The 21,455-nt window shown below is 41.1% G+C and overlaps 2 protein-coding genes and 1 long non-coding RNA gene across 8 annotated transcripts; 1 reads left to right on the forward strand and 2 right to left on the reverse strand.

Moving 5' to 3' along the window:
* Positions 1-26: 26 nt before the first annotated feature.
* On the reverse strand, positions 27-7,132 carry LOC139562958 (uncharacterized). Its single transcript, XR_011672467.1, has 3 exons — positions 7,004-7,132; positions 1,200-1,725; positions 27-552 (listed from the first exon to the last, which is right to left on the reverse strand). It is a non-coding gene; the product is annotated as an uncharacterized lncRNA (long non-coding RNA).
* LOC139562952 (cell cycle progression protein 1-like) lies at positions 5,907-19,067 on the forward strand. 6 transcript variants are annotated; one of them, XM_071381148.1, is made up of 11 exons: positions 5,907-6,059; positions 8,627-8,719; positions 9,080-9,194; positions 9,464-9,549; positions 9,652-9,859; positions 12,171-12,497; positions 12,639-12,677; positions 13,741-13,859; positions 16,065-16,190; positions 16,493-17,850; positions 17,944-19,067. In XM_071381148.1, the coding sequence occupies exons 2-11, from the start codon at positions 8,660-8,662 to the stop codon at positions 18,131-18,133; spliced, it is 2,628 nt and encodes an 875-aa protein (XP_071237249.1). In that variant the 5' UTR covers positions 5,907-6,059; positions 8,627-8,659; the 3' UTR covers positions 18,134-19,067. The 6 variants fall into 6 exon arrangements, with proteins under 6 accessions (XP_071237249.1, XP_071237253.1, XP_071237251.1 ...); XM_071381149.1 differs by having other exon boundaries at positions 5,928-6,059; positions 8,649-8,719; XM_071381152.1 differs by lacking the exon at positions 16,065-16,190.
* Positions 18,236-21,064, reverse strand: LOC139562956 (GPI mannosyltransferase 3-like). The gene is made up of 6 exons (XM_071381160.1): positions 21,048-21,064; positions 20,736-20,841; positions 20,145-20,209; positions 19,822-20,041; positions 19,546-19,723; positions 18,236-19,451 (listed from the first exon to the last, which is right to left on the reverse strand). The coding sequence occupies exons 3-6, from the start codon at positions 20,155-20,157 to the stop codon at positions 19,338-19,340; spliced, it is 525 nt and encodes a 174-aa protein (XP_071237261.1). The 5' UTR covers positions 20,158-20,209; positions 20,736-20,841; positions 21,048-21,064; the 3' UTR covers positions 18,236-19,337.
* Positions 21,065-21,455: the final 391 nt, after the last annotated feature.

Genomic DNA, 21,455 nt, shown 5'->3' on the forward strand with positions numbered 1-21,455 from the left:
TTTCTGTATGTCACAAATAACATAAGTGCAAGTAATACTATGCTTTAATTTGTGTGTAAGTAGAATGATACAACATGCATATTGTAGAACTTAAATGTACAGCTTTTATGCATTTTCAGGACACCAATCATTGTCAATGGAGTGAAGGTCCACCAGGTAGTTTAATCAACACTAAGACAATGTTATACCATGTCAATCAAATCAGATAGTGTTTTGCAAATTAGGGCAGTCATATACCCTGCTTCGATCAAGACTTGTATTGAAGGAGTTGTCACGTAACATCCCACAGTTCCCAAGGTCTTCTGTGAATCTTTGTGAAAGTGGGTGGTAGGTACAGGGTGATGATTCAAATGTTGGAGGACTAACGCCATAGTCACTTGAGGTGGTCTTGTAGAAGGGGCTTTGAGGCTTTGCCCATGTCACATGTGAATTGTTTTTCATCACTGGGGTCATCATACATGAGAAAACAGGATTCCCAGGGTTTGCACACAGGGCTCTGCTTTGTTCCTGCTGTTGAGGAGCCGACATTGTTGCCAAGGCCTACCAGTCTACCTAGAATGTCAGGTGATGACAAAAAAAAATCAAATAGTTCAAGGTTTCCCAAACTCGGTTTTCCCAAAATATAAAAGATTATGGATACTGACAAGATACTGGTCTCTCCACCCTAACAATGGGAGTCGTTGTCCAAAAAGCAGCACACCTATCTCTTTTTTTTGGATTGGTTGATACATCTCATTATATTAATACTTAAAAATAAAGTATATGAGGGTTGTTGACGTCAACCGACTGTATTCAATTGAGAGATGTTATGCCAATGTAGCAAATAAGCCATACATTTTTGGAGGGACAAAATTCGACACTCATTATACAAAATCTCCTTGCCTGGTGGGCGACAGACTTTCAGCCGAGTTGTGCCTAACTATCTCTTTGCGTCTTCCTCTCTGAATATCAGCATGCCTTGACTGTTTTTCCTAAACTCGATCCTGGGCCCTTCCCCTTGGGTGCACGTTATTGTTCTAGCACACAGCTGATTCAAATAATCAAAGCTTGATGATGAGTTGGTTATTTGAATCAGCTGTGTAGTGGTAGGGCAAAAGCCAAAAAACCCAGGGGGTCCCAGGACAGAGTTTGGGAAACCTTGTTATATGAAACGCTACAAGGTTCAGACAAACTTTGTAAACTCCTAAAGTAAGACTTACCTTGATAATTGGTTGGTGAGGACAGACCTCTGTCGTGGATTCAGGATGTTGGTTACCGTAGCTACCCTCCTTTGCAACGGTATTGACGCGACAGTTGAAGTAGATGTATATGTACTAGATCGGAAGGATTATCCTCCTTGCTTCATATCTCTTCATTCTAAGCCTTGTGTGTATTATTATACAAACCTTACATGAAGTTGGGCGTATTGAATATAGCCAACCCATTTACATATATTCATTGCAGTAGACTAAAATCATGAGTTTAGTATGTTGGTTTACATCTACCCATGTATTTATCAGCTGATCAATCACGTGATCCAGAGACCATAATATACTGGGAGCTGTAGTTTCCAACTTTGGCAAACGACATGTGCTCACTTCACGCAAACTCTAAATTAAAACTACACTTACCCCCTCATCACGTTACACGTTCTTCAGCTTCGCAAAGGTCTGTTGTTATTAGCGTCATGACAGCAGCATTCGGGTCCAAGTGGCAGCATTAAGACTTCCGGTTTTCAAGTTTTTCCTTCAAAACAAAAGTCTGAGGTAAACGCTATCTCTGTATGATTTTTTTTACCGCTTTACATAGCCATAGTGAATAATGTATTTTTTAAAATCATAACTACAAAAGGGAAAATCTGAACTAAAGAGAATTACTACTCTATATAAGATAAAGAATATGTAATTGTATAGGACTGGTTCTATGCTTACAAGTTTTTCTTGATTCTTACAGATCCTATCACGGTTTCAATTTATTTCCAGTTTGTTTGAGTTGTATTCCTGGATGATTATATGGCCTTGTGGCTTATAGCCTCATGTGTCTTGTCCGAGTAGCACCCTTTAGTGGTTTAAAGCCTCGTGTCTTATCCTGAACTCAGCAAAAAAATAAGTTTCCCTTTTTCAGGACCCTGTCTTTCAAAGATAATTCGTAAAAATCCAAATAACTTCACAGATCTTCATTGTAAAGGTTTTAAACATTGTTTCCCATTCTTGTTCAATGAACCATAAACAATTAATGAACATGCACCTGTGGAATGGTTGTTAAGACACTAACAGCTTACAGACGGTAGGCAATTAAGGTCAGTTCTGAAAATGTAGGACACTAAAGAGGCCTTTCTACTGACTCTGAAAAACACCAAAAGAAAGATGCCCAGGGTCCCTGCTCATCTGCTTGAACGTGCTGCAAGGAGGAATGAGGACTGCAGATGTGGCTAGGGCAATAAATTGCAATATCTGTACTGTGAGACGCCTAAGACAGCGCTACAGGGAGACAGGACGGACAGCTGATCGTCCTCGCAGTGGCAGACCACGTGTAACAACACCTGCACAGGATTGGTACATCTGAACATCACACCTGAGGGACAGGTACAAGATGGCAACATCAACTGCCCGAGTTACACCAGGAACGCACAATCCCTCCATCAGTGCTCAGACTGTCCGCAATAGGCTGAGAGAGGCTGGACTGAGGGCTTGTAGGCCTGTTGAAAGGCAGGTCCTCACCAGACATCACCGGCAACAACGTCGCCTATGGGCACAAGCCCACCGTCGCTGGACCAGACAGGACTGTCAAAAAGTACTCTTCACTGACGAGTCGCGGTTTTGTCTCACCAGGGGGGATGGTCAGATTCACGTTTATCGTCGAAGGAATGAGCGTTACACTGAGGCCTGTACTCTGGAGCGGGATCGATTTGGAGGTGGAGGGTCCGACATGTGTCACAGCATTATCGGACTGAGCTTGTTGTCATTGCAGGCAATCTCAGCGCTGTGCGTTACAGGGAAGACATCCTCCTCCCTCATGTGGTACCCTTCCTGCAGGCTCATCCTGACATGACCCTGCAGCATGACAATGCCACCAGCCATACTGCTCATTTTGTGCGTAATTTCCTGCAAGACAGGAATGTCAGTGTTCTGCCATGGCCAGCGAAGAGCCCGGATCTCAATCCCATTGAGCACGTCTGGGACCTGTTGGATCGGAGGGTGAGGGCTAGGGCCATTCCCCCCAGAAATGTCCAGGAACTTGCAGGTGCCTTGGTGGAAGAGTGGGGTAACATCTCACAGCAAGAACTGGCAAATCTGGTGCAGTCCATGAGGAGGAGATGCACTGCAGTACTTAAAGCAGCTGGTGGCCACACCAGATACTGACTGTTCCTCTTAATTTTGACCACCCCTTTGTTCAGGGACACATTATTCTATTTCTGTTAGTCACATGTCTGTGGAATTTGTTCAGTTTATGTCTCAGTTGTTGAATCTTGTCATGTTCATACAAATATTTACACATGTTAAGTTTGCTGAAAATTAACGCAGTTGACAATGAGAGGACGTTTCTTTTTTTGCTGAGTTTAGTTCTGTGAAACCATAACGCTATGTGTTGTACCCAGCAGTTGTCTTATTATCTTTTGCTAATAAATACAAATTATTTGGTAATTCAGAGTTTGTGACTATTTACCCATGCAACAGAACATAGCCAGCAATGCAGTTCTCTGTATATGGAATACATATTGGACTGTATCACTGTAGAGAAAAACGTTTACTGTCTCAGCTAAGGTGAGGTGCAAAAGACTCAGTAGGTTCTCTACTAACCAAATACTGTACCACCATTCCGCTCCAAATGGACCCTCTTCCATTCATCACGAGTCAATGTAAACACACCATTATTTGTGGTATGCCTGAACCATCCAAAGTTTGTCTCATCTGACAAAACACATTTCAGTGTATCCCTGCTTATTTATACATCAACCTACCTCTCCAGTTACATGCTGCTCATCTGTATCAGTTGTCATAGAGCTTATGATTTCCTCATCTAATAAACCTGTATGACAACTTGTACCACAACTTTCTGTCTTTAAGTGGTAGTATTAAATCCCAATATCTTGGGTGTCTGAGATTTGATTGAGCAGCACCACTGACACTTCGTCATGTGAATTACTGGCTACATCAGGATGAAACTCAGAAGCAGGTTCTTTATCCTCAAAAGTGTGTACATTTTGCATATTAAGTTGGCAGTCAGGGTCTTCTCTGAACAGTTGACATTCCATCATTTAAACTCTCCACAGGCAATAGGTTTTGAACCTGAGCCTAATTTACATTCTCTGTTTGTACCATTTTGTTTAATTTCACCTTGTCACTAGCAATAGAATGTATAAATGTGTCACAGTCCACTTTAAGACTAAATCCATTTTGCAATGGCTGTACATGAACTCGACATGATTCTGAGTAGACATAGAGTTGCATAGACTTTTTGACTATCAAATGGATATCAATTTCACAGCTATCACATGCTAGCATTGCTCATTTACTGTTATTTGGTTATTTACAGCAACAAAACAGTGTTTTGGGTTTCTTTTAATGTGTGACCCATTCCTCACCATATTTACGTTTCACTGCATTTCTCCTCCCCACTCTTGTGTTTGATTGGTGTTTTTTTTTATCAATTAGTGTACTGTCTTTGACTGTGTTGCACTGACTTACGTTTGTGCTGTCACGCTTATCTCCTATGTCATTACATATGGGTGACAGACTCAATGAGTTGGTCAACTCAACCTCTTCCTCAATCTCATTAACAAGACTTTGAATTTTACTTATATTCTTGTTACACATATTCTTAAGAATTTTGATACTACGATTAATGACAATGGTTCAATGGTTGTTCCAGATGGCCATTGCAAAGTTTTGTCATTATGCTGCATGACGGCATGTACTGCCATTGAACTAGCATGATAATCCAAACATTTATTATTATTTTTTTCCCCTTTCTGTGGCAAGTCTTAACTTTCTGGTGCTCCCCAACATCACGACGACCCCAATACAATTTATGTGTCAAATTTGGGGGTTCAATGGCATTTATAATCCGTTGTGTGAACTTATTCTGATCTATGCTTTTATCAGTACGGTCAACTCCATAGTTAACTTTATCACTACAGAGAACAGCATCACTATCAGTACATTCAACTCCTACTATAGCACTTCCCACAGTTCCCAAGGTCTTCTGTGAATCTTTGTGAAAGTGGGTGGTAGGTACAGGGTGATGATTCAAATGTTGGAGGACTAACGCCATAGTCACTTGAGGTGGTCTTGTAGAAGGGGCTTTGAGGCTTTGCCCATGTCACATGTGAATTGTTTTTAACCACTGGGGTCATCATACATGAGAAAACAGGAGTTAACTTTATCACTACAGAGAACAGCATCACTATCAGTACATTCAACTCCTACTATAGCACTAGGTCCACCCTTTACTACTCCTTCCTGTGACTCAATTAATTCAAGCACCTGATTAACACCAGTGTCCGGCACAGACTCCACCACTTTACTATCCCTGCCTATGCCTTCCTTTAGCTGCATAACACAAGCACATAGGTCGATATCAAAATTCTCATCTTTCCATTTAAGCAGCCCGACACAAATCCTTTCTGTGTTTTTTGTAGCAGTTGGCCATTGCAGAATTTGGGCAACTTCAAAAATGCATTATCACTCTTTTCATTGTGTTGCATACCATAATTAATTGCAATTGAAATAGCAGAATAATCCAGAGGTCTTTGTGTCCTCTCTTTGTGTCTGAGCATGCCCTGAATTTACCCTGCTGCCTGTCCCCTGCCCCCTTCATTGTTAATGTTTAAACAGTTATTTTTCATGTATCATGAATAAATACAGGTTATTAACACGTTTCTACAATTACGTGGGAGACTTTTATTTAGAACGCTTTCGAAATTCTGTGATCGGAAGTACTAGTTTTAGTGTTGCTGACGAGACGCTGATTGTGTTGTTGTTGAATTGAAATCGATGAAGCTGTGAGGGCGCAATTGTGACTGCAATATCAAGAATCGTTTGCAGAAATTCGCACTTTCTACGTTGGAAACTTACTGGGTAATGATATTACTGTCTGATGTTTTGTCAGGTTAGAGTGGTTTGTAAGTCATACTTCTTGTCGTTACAGAGTAGGATAAGTTCGATAAACTAACGCGTACTAGTAGCTAACTGTGCGAGTGGCTAGCTATTACTGTTAGGTAGCTAGCAAGAAGCTGTTTAAATTTCAGTCTATCTAGCAGCTGTTTGCAGAAAACACCCCTCAGTTCGCATTTTCACCTGATTGTCATTTCTTATGATAATTGTTAATATCGTGCATATAATAACATTACATAGCTACATATGTAACGTTAGTTAGCTATATATATATATCCAGACATTCATTTGTTGAATAATCTATTGCGGATTGGACTCCTCATGTGCTAACTGTAGTTGGCTAGCTAATTAGCTGGCAGCATTGCAATCCTGCACAGTGCAGCTACGAAGGCCCCCATGCATTGAACCGTGCACACCAAACTCGGTTTGTTGAAATAATATCAACAATACTCACTAGGCTTCGTTTTCCTTCACCAGTAAACTAGTTAGGTGGTAAAGTAACAGTATTCCAAAATGTTTTTCCAAAATGCCCCCCACAACCCACATTCTACACAACCACTACTGGGTACTCTGAAAGCTGTATAAACTCTTTATCATGTTCTGCTGCAAAAAGATTATGCCTATACAGAGAAACATACAAACAGTTTTCGATCTCCCCAAAAGTGGGGCATTGGTGCAATCATTCACCAGCAAAGGGGGTCAGTATGACATCCCCTACCATTCATAGACGCAAACTACTTTAGCGCCTATTGACGATAGTATCTTCTTACCGGGGGAGTTGTGTTAAGTGCCCTGACGCTTACTCTAAACATTAACACGCATCGCTTGCGGTACTGTTTTGGAAGTAACGTATCTTTCATATCAGTGAAACATAATTTATTTTAAACAAAATGTAAATTACTACACACCTTATATTGGGTTAGTGTTCCCACACAGCCATATCTCCACGTTAGAGCGCTTGTTTACGGAAGACATCATTCGCCACCTGGTGTCTAGTGTGTTCAGAACACCTGTGTGTGTAAGCAGAGAGGAAGAGAGATGTCCAACTCGGCAGAAAACCTGTCTCCCTCCTTTAGGTGGTGTTTTTTTTCACCGAGCAAGGAGTTTTTGTATGGAGGTCAATAATGACTCGAATTTGGTCAACAAAAAAACGAATGGCTTCTTTTTCTCGAATATAAGCATAAGTTGTTCAGAGTGTATGTTAAGAGTGTACTGATATAAGTAGGACACGTGGATATCCCGGTGTTGTGCCGAAAATCTCCTCCCTGGCAGAATACTTCCCCCCTTCGCGTTCTTCATTGCTGCGACTTGTTCTAGTTGAGATTTCTGCTCTCCACACCTTTGTCAATTTAGCCTACATTTCACTGATTTTAGTAGCAGAAAGCATTTTTGTCTGCAGTTTTCAAGTGTATGTGGCGGTTCTAGCTTGTACGGTGCCCTGGGCGAACCCACTCTTCAGCCCGAGTGCGGGCGCCCCGTGCCGCCTTGGGCGGCTGCCCATGTTGCCCGTACCTAAATCCGCTACTGATTTGTATTAGTCTATAAATACATCTCTTTGCCAAAATTCGTAATCTCTCCCATGGCTTATTCGACTAGTATCTTTGAAAGTGTAAGGATAATATCTCAGCCATAGTTGTTCTGAAATGTTTATTGCTTGCCAACATTTTACTCCCTCTGTTTTAATATAACACACATACATTAATTATTCATTTCGGTTGCCTATCCTGACGTGAAGTTTGTTCTATAGAAAGTATTTGACTCTGATGTGAGCCACAGAAAGTATTTGACTCTAGCCACAAAATTAAGGAAATTAGAATTGGGGGATTCTGGCAGGGGGATATTTTCGACACAACACTGGCAACTTTGAGAAAAAACGCTTTATATCCGAGTTGTCTCGAGATGGCTATGCATAGTCATGGCATGAGGCTAGTAGCATAGCATCTCTCTCCATTGAATACAGGTGGTTAAAGTCAACAACCCTCATCGAATATTCCAAAAAGTATTATAATAATGAGATGTATCCACCAACCCAAAGAACAGATAGATAGAATATTGTCAGTATATCCATAATCTTTGGTGTAAGCTAACTAGTGAGGAAGTGTAGTTCGTCAACTGGAGGCACACACAGTGTATGAATCTGTGCAAAACTGCTACAGTACGTGTATCTTTTTTATTTGAAAAATGTTCTCGCTGACATGAAAGATAAGGGGCATACCAGCATATGTTTAGAATGACGTTTCTAAACGTTAAAACACAACGTCAAAATTGTAGTTTACATGGATCCAAATGTGAGCGAATGTAATGGCTGAAAACCCTCCATATGGAGATTAATGGTTTTTGAGAGCTAGACATTCCCCTGTCAACAAGGCATGCATTATGCTGCAATGTCTGTGTACTGTTGTTGTGAACTGTCTTATCTCAATGTCATATCAGTGAACTGTGGTTTTATGCAGAATGATACATTTTGCATTTGAGTATTCAAATGTTCCTCTTGTGCAAAAAATAAAAATTCACAATGCATTTTTTTACAGTGTGCTCCATTATTTTTACCAGCTGGCGGAGCCATGTCAGAGAGCTCAAGTGACACAGAGTCCTCCTGTGGGTGGACTATCATAAGTAATGAAGTAAGTCAAGTCTTTCTGACTCTACCTGGGTCCTTATTTGATTCCCCATCAGCCTGAGCACCTCAGCTAACCCTTGTAGGACCAATAGTCCAGTACTAGGAACCAGAGCCCTTGAAATTCCTCAGTGCACTCTAATGGGACTGGCCTATGGATATGACTGTTACAGTGACTTACTAATTCAAAGTTTCATGTCATCTTAGTTACTTCTTGAGTGCCTTTATGGCAGTCAATGCCATTATGCCGACTGTCTAGATTAATTTGAAAGCCTAATGGTTAATACAGTGAACTGGAGATCATAGTATGCCTTAATGTAGGGTTGTCTAAAATGTGGTAGGCTAATATAATAGGCTTGTTTCTAAGGGTTCAGATATTGAGGCCCTGGGGCCAGAGAACGGCCTGGAATGTGGATCTGATCTCCCAGAGAGCGCAGTGCTGGAGCCAGAGCTGCTGCAGAACCAACCCACCTCTCTCTCTGGTAGGAGGAGTTACCATATGCCTTGTTATGACAAATGAAACCACTTTGAAATATCTAGGCCTATTACAAAAAAAACTAGCGATGACTGGGATAAAACTGTTACAACATTGTAATATACATGTATCAGAAAAACACTACATAATTTGGTTTAACCATCTGTAATGAAACATTTATACATTTATAGATGTATTGAGATGTTATGTGCTCACAGTAGATGGCGTGTACTCAACTTGTCTTCAAATTTTAAATGTCCTCTAAATGTGTTTCAGCTGAGTTCACTGAGGAGAGGGGTGAGTCATCTCTTGATGCCACTCTAAAAGAAGAAACCTTAGATGAAACATTGTCTGCTTCTGAGGTGAGGGATAAAAACAAAACATTCTTCAGCTGTATATTTGTATGATTCCCATGTCGCTATGTTTCCAGTCCCTATGCCAACCTTGTGGAATATCCTCTGCAGGCTGGAGGTGAGGTGGCCGGGGACGAGCAAGTGACTCTGTGCTCCTCCAGTGACCACTCTGACATTGTGACTCTGGTGGACACGAGGGAGACTGAGCTCGGGCCTTGGGATGAGCAGACGGTGGAGGAGGAAGAGGGAGCAGTCAGTGAGGAGCTCTACCTGGGCACCTCTTCCAGCAGCCAGTACACCTTCAGCGCAGCAGAGACTGGTAGGGCAAACCAACACACCCTTTAGGGGATGTTTCAATGAATTCCAATATGAGGTAAATTGGAGAATTTAGATACATTTGTATTTATCTTCACAGTTCAAAGTTAGAGATGTTTCCATGCAAGGTTTGATGGTCTGGTGATGATCAATCAACTTAAGTGGATAAGAGAACAGATAGGGCATGACGACAAACAGAAGAAACCAACAAAGCACTCCTTCCTATCCCCTTCCCCTTGTCCTAAAGCCAGGCTGATGATGGGCCACTGGAAGCTTCCACAGAGTCTGTGGGACTTGGGCTGCCAACTGAAAGGGCAGATGTCTGGCAGCCGTTCTCTCTCAGGTGGTATAAACTGGACTGGTGTGAATATGATAGTGTGCTGCTTGTCTTGCTCAACACAGTGTGGCAGGTCTAAACCTGATAAACTGTTGTCAGGGCAAATGCTGTCCGATGATGTAAACAAGTTCTGCTTCTTTTGAAGGGTGTAGCAACCGCCACTAAATGTGTGAAACGAAATACTTGCGTGGTATTTCGGCATGATGTGTGTTTTTTTAGGCTTAACAACTGGAAGTTGCCCAAGTGATGATTTGGTTAAATGTCATTGGTTTGACTGATATACCTGATGTTTAATTAGCCCAGCCTATAATACATTTTATTTCTGAAAAATTGTATATCAGAATATTTGATTAGTTGTTATTCTGGATCTCCTGTATTTCTCTTTTAACTTTAGGCTAGGGTTCACCTCTGTGATCATGTAACCTAGATTAAACCTGATACTGAGGCATGTTGTTTACATGTTGCTCCTATTACCAGAGGGATGTCTTAAATCAGATTTTGCAATCAATGGTTATTGTTAATCAAAACATAAGCACATTTTCACAGCAATGTGGGTCCGTTTTACAGGTTTGGCATTTCTTCTGGAAGACTAAAGCATTATTTTTTGTTTCCCCAGTTGAATGTGCACCAATGTCATGATGCCTAGCTTTACAACAGGGGTCTCCAACCCTGTTTCTGGAGAGCTACCCTCCTGTAGGTTTTTGCGCCAATCTCAGTTGTAACTCACCTGGTTTTTAAACCAGCTAATTGTTAGAATCAGGTGTGCTAGACTGAAAACCTACAGGACTGTAGCTCTCCAGGAACAGGGTTGGAGAGCCCTGCTTTACAAAAAACTGTATAGGCTTTAAAGGGGAGCTGACATTCCTGATTTGGCTTAGTTTTTGAACTTGGTCATTGAGAAATGCAGCAGCCATGGCCGAAGCCAAATAAGAGTTGTCTTGGGGGGGGGGGGTGTGGTTTAATGTGTGTGTCTCTTGTGTGTGTGTGTGTGTGTGTGTGTGTGTGTGTGTGTGTGTTCACACGTGGCAAGTGTTTGTGTACTGTTTTGGCAGAGTGGATGTACAATCACTCACCCTTCTAGATAACTTGAAAGGCTAACCAGGTCTTGTCTTGATATCGCCTTGGCTAGTTAGTGCTAGCCAACTTATTTAGCCAATTAGCTTCACCCTCTGGTGTGCCGCTGTGGCAAAGTTGGTTTGACATTGAATAGCTTATCTCTAGGGCTAGTTAGGGGCCGTCAATAAATGACTGTAAATGGGGACAATATTTTAATGTTTCACATCCTTTAGTTTTCTCATTCAATGCTTTCAATATTTGAATTTCCACAATTTATAGCAGGTTTGAGGTTTTTAAGTAAGTACATTTGGAGCTATTGACATTTTAAAATATTGTCCCATGTACATTGTGTAATTTACTGATGGTCCCTAAATAGCCCCATAGGGATATCACATGTCAAACCAAATTGACCATGGGCACTACGATGGGGTCGCCTGCAGCTGAGCGCTGAATTGATGATTACTTGGTGCTGCCAACTGTGGGCAGGATTGAAATAAACCCAACCCAAGGAAAACTGTTACGGTACCCATACATTTTCTTTCCATCTCGCAAATCATTGTTTTGGACGAGACTGACTTTATGACCAAAATTATCCCATTTACACTTTGTAGTCAATTTTGATAGTAGCATAACTGTTTCTGACTCATATCGATGCCACATAGGCCATTTTCAAAATGAGAAGTAGCTTTTTAGGGGCAGTCGCTCTTTAATTAGAATTGAATGGAGACATGATATATTGCCATGGACCGCACTTTGCTACTAGATCAATGAGGGCAATTAAAACAATATATTTTAAGCAGCAATGTGCTGTTAATTATTTTAGCAGCATAAGCATGGTTTACAAGCATGTCAACCTACATGTCTACCTTGTAATTATGGTTCAGTGCACTAATGATTCTGTGTGGGTGTGTGTATGTTGCAGTTTTCCCTGCGGAGCAGCCTGTGGTTGCAGACTCCAGCAGCAGTGAGGATGAGGGAGGAGAGCAGGTCACCCCAGTAGTGCGGAGGCGCAGGGTGAGGAAGAGCACCACTAGCTCTGTGCCTGAGCCTGGAGAGGAGGTGCAGGAGTCTGGCCACAGTGACCGAGAGGAGACTCAAGAGGAGGACCAGAAGGAGGTACAGGAGGAGGAGGTGCAGCAGGAACCTTGCGTTGCAGCCCCACCTCAAGGCCATGTCAGCAGCACCCTTAACAAATGTATCCTACTAGCCCTCATCATCGCCATCAGCATGGGCTTTGGTCACTTCTATGGTAAGCATCATGGGAAAGTATTGGTACATATGTGATGAAGAATTTCAATGTTGCTCATTATAAGTATGGAATCATTGGTAAAAGGAATTCACGAGGAGGGCTGTTTTAGCAGTTTTAACTTGTGTTGGTTTTGTGTTCTAGGAAAATTTGAAGGTACAGTATGGAGTGGATGGTATGAGGGTAATTGTCTAACTCAACTTGCTTAGGTGCATAAGTCATGATAATGTCATGTGAATGTCATGTGTCATCACCGCATCGTAGTTTTGAATAGCACAAACTTAACCTATGTGTGTTTAGTGGGATTATGCAAAGCATGTCAAGTGCCTACATAGATATATTTGATCATATTGAAAGGATACACATCCTATTAAGATAGTGAAAAGAGAATTACAGTGCTTCTGTTGACTTCTTGAATCCATCCTCATCAGAATGTTTGTTATGTGTAGAAACAAATAATTGAGTCATGGGGTGGCAGGTAGCCTAGTGGTTAAGAGGGTCGATGTGCCCTTGAGCAAGGCGCTTAACCCGGATTGCTCCTGTAAGTCACTCTGGATGAGCGTGTCTGCTAAATGGTTCAAATGTAAAAATGTAATACAGTATCTGGGTTGTGGTCAATAAGCAATCAGTTTTCCAATGTTATTGGCAGCTCAGAGCTGGCTGAAAGGTGACATTCTGAATATGACTGATAAACATAATCATAGAGGTGTGCCACATTTTGTGAGTTGACTCCAAACCAGATGCTCATGATGGGACACTTGTTTAATGTAAGTCAATTTATTTTCTGTTTTTGTGTGTGGTAGTATATTACTTTCATGTGCCATCTTCTTTGGTAAGGTGAGGTAACAATGGGTTCCTAATTTCCCAAGGGTCAGGGAATTCCAACACCTACATCCTACACATGGAATGTCGGGGGTTTTCTAATTTGCCAGCGAGTGTGGTCATAAGTCAATAACCATACACACAATAACAAATTGCTGTTATTGAGTTCATTTTGCCACTGCTGATCAATGTCACCAAATAGTTTTGAATCTTGGAAACCCTAATTGGGCTGCATGGATAAGTCTTGAAATGTTTGTTTGTCCAAGAATGGGAACCCTTTTTATTGCACCTAACATGACGTGGACATTTCCCACAACTTTTTCTACTTCTGTGTTACTATTCTTGAATGTGTATTATCATCTGGTGAATCATGTCTATGCCTATGGAAAATGAAGGGAATGCCAAATATTTCATTCTAACACAGGCACAGTACAGGTTCAGGAGAGGCAGAAGATTGTGGAGAAGCTCTGTGGAGTGAACGACCTTGGTAATTCGAGAGATCTGCAGCCTCAGTGTCATAAAGGACCAAATGTCATCAGCAAGGTCTGTAAAGAGTTCTTGATGCATACATTTAGGTATCATAAGCCACCTCCCTCTATCCTTCTCAAATAAATTAGCATAATAAAACAAAATACATGTTATTTTCCTGTCTTAGAAACAGATTGTTTAAAAAAAATAAAAAATCTTTGGTGAACTTTGTTTCAGCTATAGAATTCTCTCATTCTTTTGACTGAACACGTGGAGATTTCAGGCATTAAAGTGCCAGTAGTCCTAATGTCACATTTGGAACTATCAGTATCATATTTTAGGAAGAACTTTTAAGCATTTCAATATTAAATTGATCTATCCACAACTTTTACAGCAATGCTCAGTGAGCACTCATTTCACTATTATTCGTCAAGAAAATCTAACTTCTGTGGTAAGTATGCTTATGCCTCAACTAAAGCACACTATTGCTTCTTCCAGAGAGCAATTTGCTCGCAAAATAATGTATCTTCACCACCAACCACACGGAAGGATGTATTTTATTTAAACAATTTTTTTACAAATTATGCTTCAAAGGAAGTGGTCAAACACTATCTAGCTTTGTTACATTTTCCACTGATCTCAAATAGTTTGATATGACATACAGTAGCAAAATGTTTCTTTAGGCAATGAGGTCCTTGTATTGAAATACATTGCAAGCCCCCTATATTATACTGTGTAGCCTATCCTTGTTTTTGTGGTTTATATTTAGGGGTTCACAGCAACACTGAAATATATTGTTATGCTTAGATTTTTTTTTCTTGACTTGGTCAAATAACTTAAGATTTGATTGGTAACTGTTTTTCTAATTTGGCACACCGAAACTATGATTAACTTAGACAAAAAATGATTGCACCGATTGGCCTAAAGGTGGCAGTGTTAAGCAACCTCACTTAAACCCTCATATCCGCCGCCCCGTTTAACCTAGAGACTTGAAACGTTGTATGTAGGTGTCTTTCTTTATGCTGAACAAATTTGCCTCAAGGACCCATAAAGTCCGTCAGCATAGATTTTTCTCCATCTTGAACATTTTGGAAAACTTAAGACCAAATTCGGCATGTAGGCCCATGGTACATCTCTTAACTTAGTAAGAGAAAAGCTAAGGGATTGGTTACAAGATGGCTGAGTTATTGATAATCAGATTTTACGTGTCCATTTAAGTCCTTTGTAAATCCACTTCAAAATTGCCTATCAACTTAACTTAACTGAACCATGTTAAGTTTGGCATTGATATCTTTAAAAATAAGGAAACTTAACAATTAACTTTTGACTATGTAAAATAATCATAAATCTCATGGACTAAATGTCAGATTCACTCCAAATGTGGTCTTTGGACTCATCAAAATAGTTCCTAAAGAGTAAATAAACATTGATGCATTCAAAGATGGCCACACTTTACCAGTAGATGCGTATATGCTAAAATAGGTTTAAAATACTTCAAAAATCTTCTTCTCATGAACCATAGGACCAAATTACACCAACTTTGGAAAGTAAGCCCATGGTACATGTCTTAAATTACTTTGAGAAAGACGAAGGGATTGGTCAAAATCGGATTATGTGTCCATTTAAACCAGTGTAAATATACTCCATAGTGGTCTAGCAACTTGAAATTTGTCATCGCTGTCATGGACATCCCTAAGATGAACCACACTGAATTTGGTTTTGATATCTCAAAAACAAGGAAACTATTAACAAGTCATGTAATGCTAATGCTCAAAATCATCTGCAGGCATATTCTCCTCATGAACCATACATCAGATTCACTCCAGATTTTGTATTTAGACATAAGGCTTTTAATAGTTTTTTCTTCTTCTCTGCATTCAAATATGGCCACACTGTACCAAAAGATGCACATATGCTAATGATAAAAATTCTTGAAATCTTCTTCTCAATGCTTTCAGTGATTGCACATAAAGGAAGATAGTTCCTACATGATAAAGTGCTTTCTTTGTTATCCAACTGATATTTTATCCTTTTTTATCCTGTGACCCCTGTTCATATCGCTGCTCGCAGCTATATTTGTGATTTCACATTTAAACTCTTCATGTTACGTGACTATTCTCTACGAATACGATTCTCTACGATTTGTTTTTGATGGCTTTTTGCCCCCTTGAGAACCATTTGACACTCCACTTAACTGTAGAGTGAGATGAAGCTTAAGTGTATTCTCATTTTATAGCAATGCATTTGCTCACTTTGGTGATGCTGTTTCCACACGTTTAGGACGTGGTTAAGAGTCTGAGAGAAGACCTAAAGGACAAGAGTGACATGATGCTGTCCCTCACAGGGATTATGGACAAGCTTACTAAAGAGAACCAGGATCTCAGATCCAAACAGGCCCAGCTACAGGTAACATGCAAGTACAGGTTACGGTTAAAATGTAACACTAGTGGTGGATCTTTCCATATAAATTGAAGGTGGACTAATATCTACAGATAAAGATTCAAATGCTGCAACAAAATTCACCATTAATTGATTTGTCGTTTATTCCTCTGACTGTGAAGAAATTGTATTTTGTCATCGTTTCACAGTTAACCATCTTCATTATTAATTTAAGCCCAACTGTTCCCCTTGTTGTTCATATGTTAAGTGTTTTGCTAATACTCCTTTGTGGATGCATAACAAATTATGTATTTTTGTTTTGAACCAAGGCCCAGAAAGAAGACTTGGTCGTGAAACTGAAGCAGACTGGCGAAAAGAGGGTTAAGATTGAGTCTAAGCAGAGTCACCTGATGGTGGAGAACCAGCTGCTGAAGAGCTCCCTGGAGCGTGAGGAGGAGTCCCTGTCCACCCTTCAGGAGGAGCTGAGGAACCTGCGCTCCCAGATCCGCGAACTGGAGGAGACTGGGGCCGGGGCAGACTCCATACTGTCTGAGAACCAGAGGCTGAAGGACCACCTGGAGGAGGAGACGCAGCGCCTCCGCAGCTTCCTGAGCCAGAGGGAGGCCCTGATGGCTGAGGCCCAGACGCTGAGGAGGGAGCTGGATAATGAGCGGAGGGTGACTGACCAGCTTAGGGAGCAGCTGAGCAGCCGCAACACCAGGGCTGGAGGAGAGGTCGACCCGGAGACAGAGGAGCTGCAGTCACGGCTCATGGAGTTGCAGAAGAAGCTGAGCTTTGAGCAGCAGCGCTCTGACCTTTGGGAGAGGCTCTATGTGGAAACCAAAGAGGAGCGGGCCAAGGGAGACGAGGAGGCCAAAGTCAAGAGGTCCAAGGATGGCGTGATAGGGAAGGTGAAAGACACTTTTGATGCGGTGAAGAACTCCACCAAGGAGTTTGTGCACCATCACAAAGAGCAGATAACGAAAGCCAAAGAGGCTGTGAAGGAGAATCTGAGGAAGTTCTCTGATTCTGTGAAATCCACCTTCCGCCACTTCAAGGACTCTGCTTCGCGTATGATGGACAAGACTTACCGGCCTCACGATCGGAGGTTTCACGAGAGGAAGGAAGCCAAGCCTGAGCAGCAGGAGTATCATAGAGACCATGGAAACAAGCACTCGGAGGAACCATGGCAGCCCAGAACCCACAAGCCCCTGCATCGTCACCCTCGTAAATCCACTGACGACTCTTTCCAGGCACACCGTAACACCCGGAAGTCAGGGGGTAAAGTTGAGGAGGACCCAGAGGCTGAGCCACAACAAAGAGGAGTGCCCAAAGGTTGCTCTGGGGTTTTCGACTGTGCCTACCAAGAATCCATGAGCCTCTTCAACAAAGCGATGGACCCCATAAGAGCAGATGAGTTCAACCAGCTGCTTCACAGCTACCTCCAGCAGGAGGTTGACCACTTCCACCACTGGACTGAGCTGGAGCGCTTTATTAACAATTTCTTTCACAACGGCGTCTTCATCCACGATCAGATGCTGTTCACAGACTTTGTTAGTGGTGTGGAAGACTACCTGGAGGACATGGATGAGTACCATGGCCACAACGATGACGTCTTTGAAGATCTTGATGAGTATGTCTACAGGCACTTCTTTGGAGATACCTACTCAAAACGTTATGGGTCAAGGTAAGTTTATAGTTTTCATAACTGTTTTTTCAATAGGATCTTGTGAATGTTGTGCTTTACCATATTCTGACATTTCTTTTTGCCAACTCACAGTAGACCCTTTGAAGTGCCAAATACGGATACTAAAGAAGAAAGACTAGCCAAGCAGCAGCAGCGCAATCAGAGGGCCCGGCCCCGGTCACAAAGAGAGAGGAAGTGGAGCAGAGCAGGACGGAACACAGACAGACACATGGCTGATGTAAAAATAGAGTTGGGTCCTATGCCCTTTGATCCCAAATATTGAGAATAATCTTACCTAATGAATCCGTTTTAATAATGGCTGATATTGTAGTTGCAAAGGCTATTTAGGATGTGTTTGATGGAAAGCCTTTTCACTTCTTATTCTTCTGTTTTTGTGATTTTGCACAATGTTCTTTTAACTCTGCCGAATGTCCCCTTGCTTCCTGTGTTGTGTAAGCAATCCTTAGGTTAGTGTCAATGGTGGTGTATCTGACTGCATCTAATCTCATGCGCACAAAGAAGATTATTGCTGCAATGATTTAGCCATGAATTGTCTTTAAATATGACTAACTACAGCAATTAAACATGGGAATACAGTAAGTAAATCTGACAGTAGCTAACTCTGTAGTACACATTCATTGTCATCAGGTCAGCTGTTACATGTTCATGTTCTTTTTAAGAGCCATCACTGACTAATTTGCACAACATTTCTTATTTTTGGGCCTTGTTTAAAAAAAATTAAAAAAAATAATCTGTTACCATTTTAATTGTCTAAATGTAGGCCTATTGCGAATGAATAATGATTCATTGGATGGATCCAACAATGGAAAGAAATATAATTTTTGTCAGTGGCATTGAGAAGTTATGCACTGACAAATACACTTTAATTTCCATTCCAAATTGATAATTGTGAGATGATAGCCTAAACAATTGCTGACAATGATACTGTTGTGTGCAGTAAAACTTTAAAAGTAGCAAAACCACTGAGAAATACTTGCAAGAATGCAAGCTGGTTCCACAGTCGATTTCTATAATTTGCTGCTACGTTACATATTTGTTTAAAATGGTGAGATAAAGTGCAACTGTGTTGTCGTTAAATTGTTCAGTAACATTCCAACTATGGCTTGTTTTATTAAGGCTGATTTATTTCCTTTCATTTACAGATGTGCTGTTGAAAATTAATTGCAGCTTCCCAATAAAAAAAAAGTGAATATTAATTGCTTCTCCCACCCTAATATAGTGGACTGTCTGGCTAGGTGTTTCATTATTTTCATTTTTAAAAGATCTATCTGTTATTCCGTTTTAATTATAATTTATTCCTCTACATTACAGATCCATTTTGTTATAACTTCCCAATGGCTTGTGCCAATGGTCAAGATGGTTCTGTTCAGTGCATTTTGTAAACTAGGATGCTTCTTCAAACTCGTCCTTGAGATACATGAGTAAGGGAAATCTTTGTGCTTCTTAGAAATGTATTCTCATTCTGTTCAGTGCCTTTGATAAACTAGGATGCTTTTTCCAACTCGTCCTTCAGGAACGTGACTGTGGAATATTTCTGTACTTCTCATAAATCTATTCCCCTCCAAGAATGCAGAGACCTCCTGAGGACAGAAAAAGCTAATAATAAAAGTGATTGTAACAGTGAAGGAGCCATTTAGTCATTAGTCTTGAATTACAAAATGCAGAGTATCTAACCTTCTTCAGAACATCAAAGAACACCAGGTGGGTTGGCAGCATTGACGTATAAGGAAATGAGGTCAACCAATGATGAGGATCAGCGAAGAATCTCTCAGCTTCATCGACATAGCTCTTGTCTCCTGTGAGATCTGGTGGACATTCTAGGAAATGCATCTTCATTGGACAGTGGATGTGACTACAAAAATGTATATTGAATATTTGCTGCACTGCCTCGGTAGCTATAAGCATGTCACAGTTCTTACTCATGCAAAAGCCCCCAAAAATGGACTGTACCTGTAGAAAGGTGTAGAGTGACAGGGCATTAGAAAGAGGACTTCAGGCAGTGGCGGGGTTGAAGGTTCGCTGTTGTCACACAGGGTCTGGAGGTGACCCATGACATCCAGTGTGCCTCGCTGGTGAAGCAGACCTGTGTACAGGGCTGGGACTAGGTTGGAGACCAATAAGGCACATGCGGCAGGCCGTCTCCAGGTTCTCAGATTCACCAAAGCTATCCCTGCAATAAACGAGGACCCCATGTCGTGCATAGGGTATGACTGTATGTTGCTGGTTTGGTTACTTGCAGTCATTGGAATCTTTCAGGAAATTGTAGCACTCACCACAAAATACCATGCAGAAAGGCAAAACAGGGTAGATGAATCTGAACTCCTTGTGCGCAAGACAACTGCATTGAGAAGAAAAACGTGCAAATTCTGAAATTCCCTATGATATGATTTGTCTAATGTAAGGATGTTTTTGGCCCATAAATTACAGTAAGTGCATTTTACACAACACAGAAAGACAAAAGACCATACCTGTAAACCATTACTGTCCAGACTATTGTTATTAACATGATTCTGTATCTTTTTGAAGCCAGTGTGCATCCATACAGGAAGAAAGGAAGATGAGGGCCAATGACGACCACAAAACCCTGAGTAAAGTACCAGTGCCATGGATGAGAGCCATAGAACTCAGCCACGTTGTGAAAAACATTAAACTTAAGGAAGTTGTACTGCACCAGGGTCCACTGCAAGAGGAAATGGTTTAAGGCACTTGTGTTAATTAACACAAACATTACAGCTTGTGATTTATAATTACCTTTACTTTATTCTTTTTTAAACAATGCTTTTCCTACCTTTCCATAGAACATACAGTCAAAACCTCACTCTGCAGCTGAGGCACAATGGTCTTTCTCAAATCAAAGCACTCACCCAATGGGAAGGCAAAGGTGAGTTATGAGTTTCAGCTTCTTTTCTTCCTGCCAGAAGTGGTACACCAACAGAGGCCACACAAGCAAGGCTGTTGAACGAACAATGACTGCCAAGGCAACCAGGATCAAATATTTTGTAGTGCGAAAGAAAACAAGCAAAATCTGTTTTAAACAGAATGTTATTAATGGAGCGTTATTAAAAGGTATAACTTTTGTAAAGGTATTTTGTAACTTGCCGTGTAATGGGAAATACTTAGATGCACAGTAAGTGAAATGGTTTTATGTTCGAGTTGTGTAGAGGTGTAGGTCCAACCTGCTGTGTGTTTTAGAGCCAGGCAGAGGATAGTAATAGAGAGCCAGAGTTGTGAGTGTGGTCTCCATAGTGTTGGTCAGGGTCCTGGTGCAGCAGTACCATGTGAACCAAGAACAGAGCTGGCAGAGGTACTAGTAACAAAAAAAGAGAAAGAGGCTTTGTCACATGGTTTCAGCCCATATTACCCAGAATTGGAATAAGTGAAAAGGTTATGAGAAACAAAGTAGTCCATGTTGTTTTTACTGTCCATTTGGCAACGTCAGAATGCTCCAGTGATTGGATAAGACAGTAGAGTTTAATATCAGCGAATGCAGAAAGCAGTGACTGCACAACTCGAGGTAGCCATACATGCAGAATCCACAATATACACTGTTGTGGATTCTGTGTGGCTCAGTTGGTAGAGCATGG

Source organism: Salvelinus alpinus, chromosome 33 (genome assembly GCF_045679555.1).
Source record: "Salvelinus alpinus chromosome 33, SLU_Salpinus.1, whole genome shotgun sequence".
Lineage (NCBI taxonomy): Eukaryota > Metazoa > Chordata > Actinopteri > Salmoniformes > Salmonidae > Salvelinus > Salvelinus alpinus.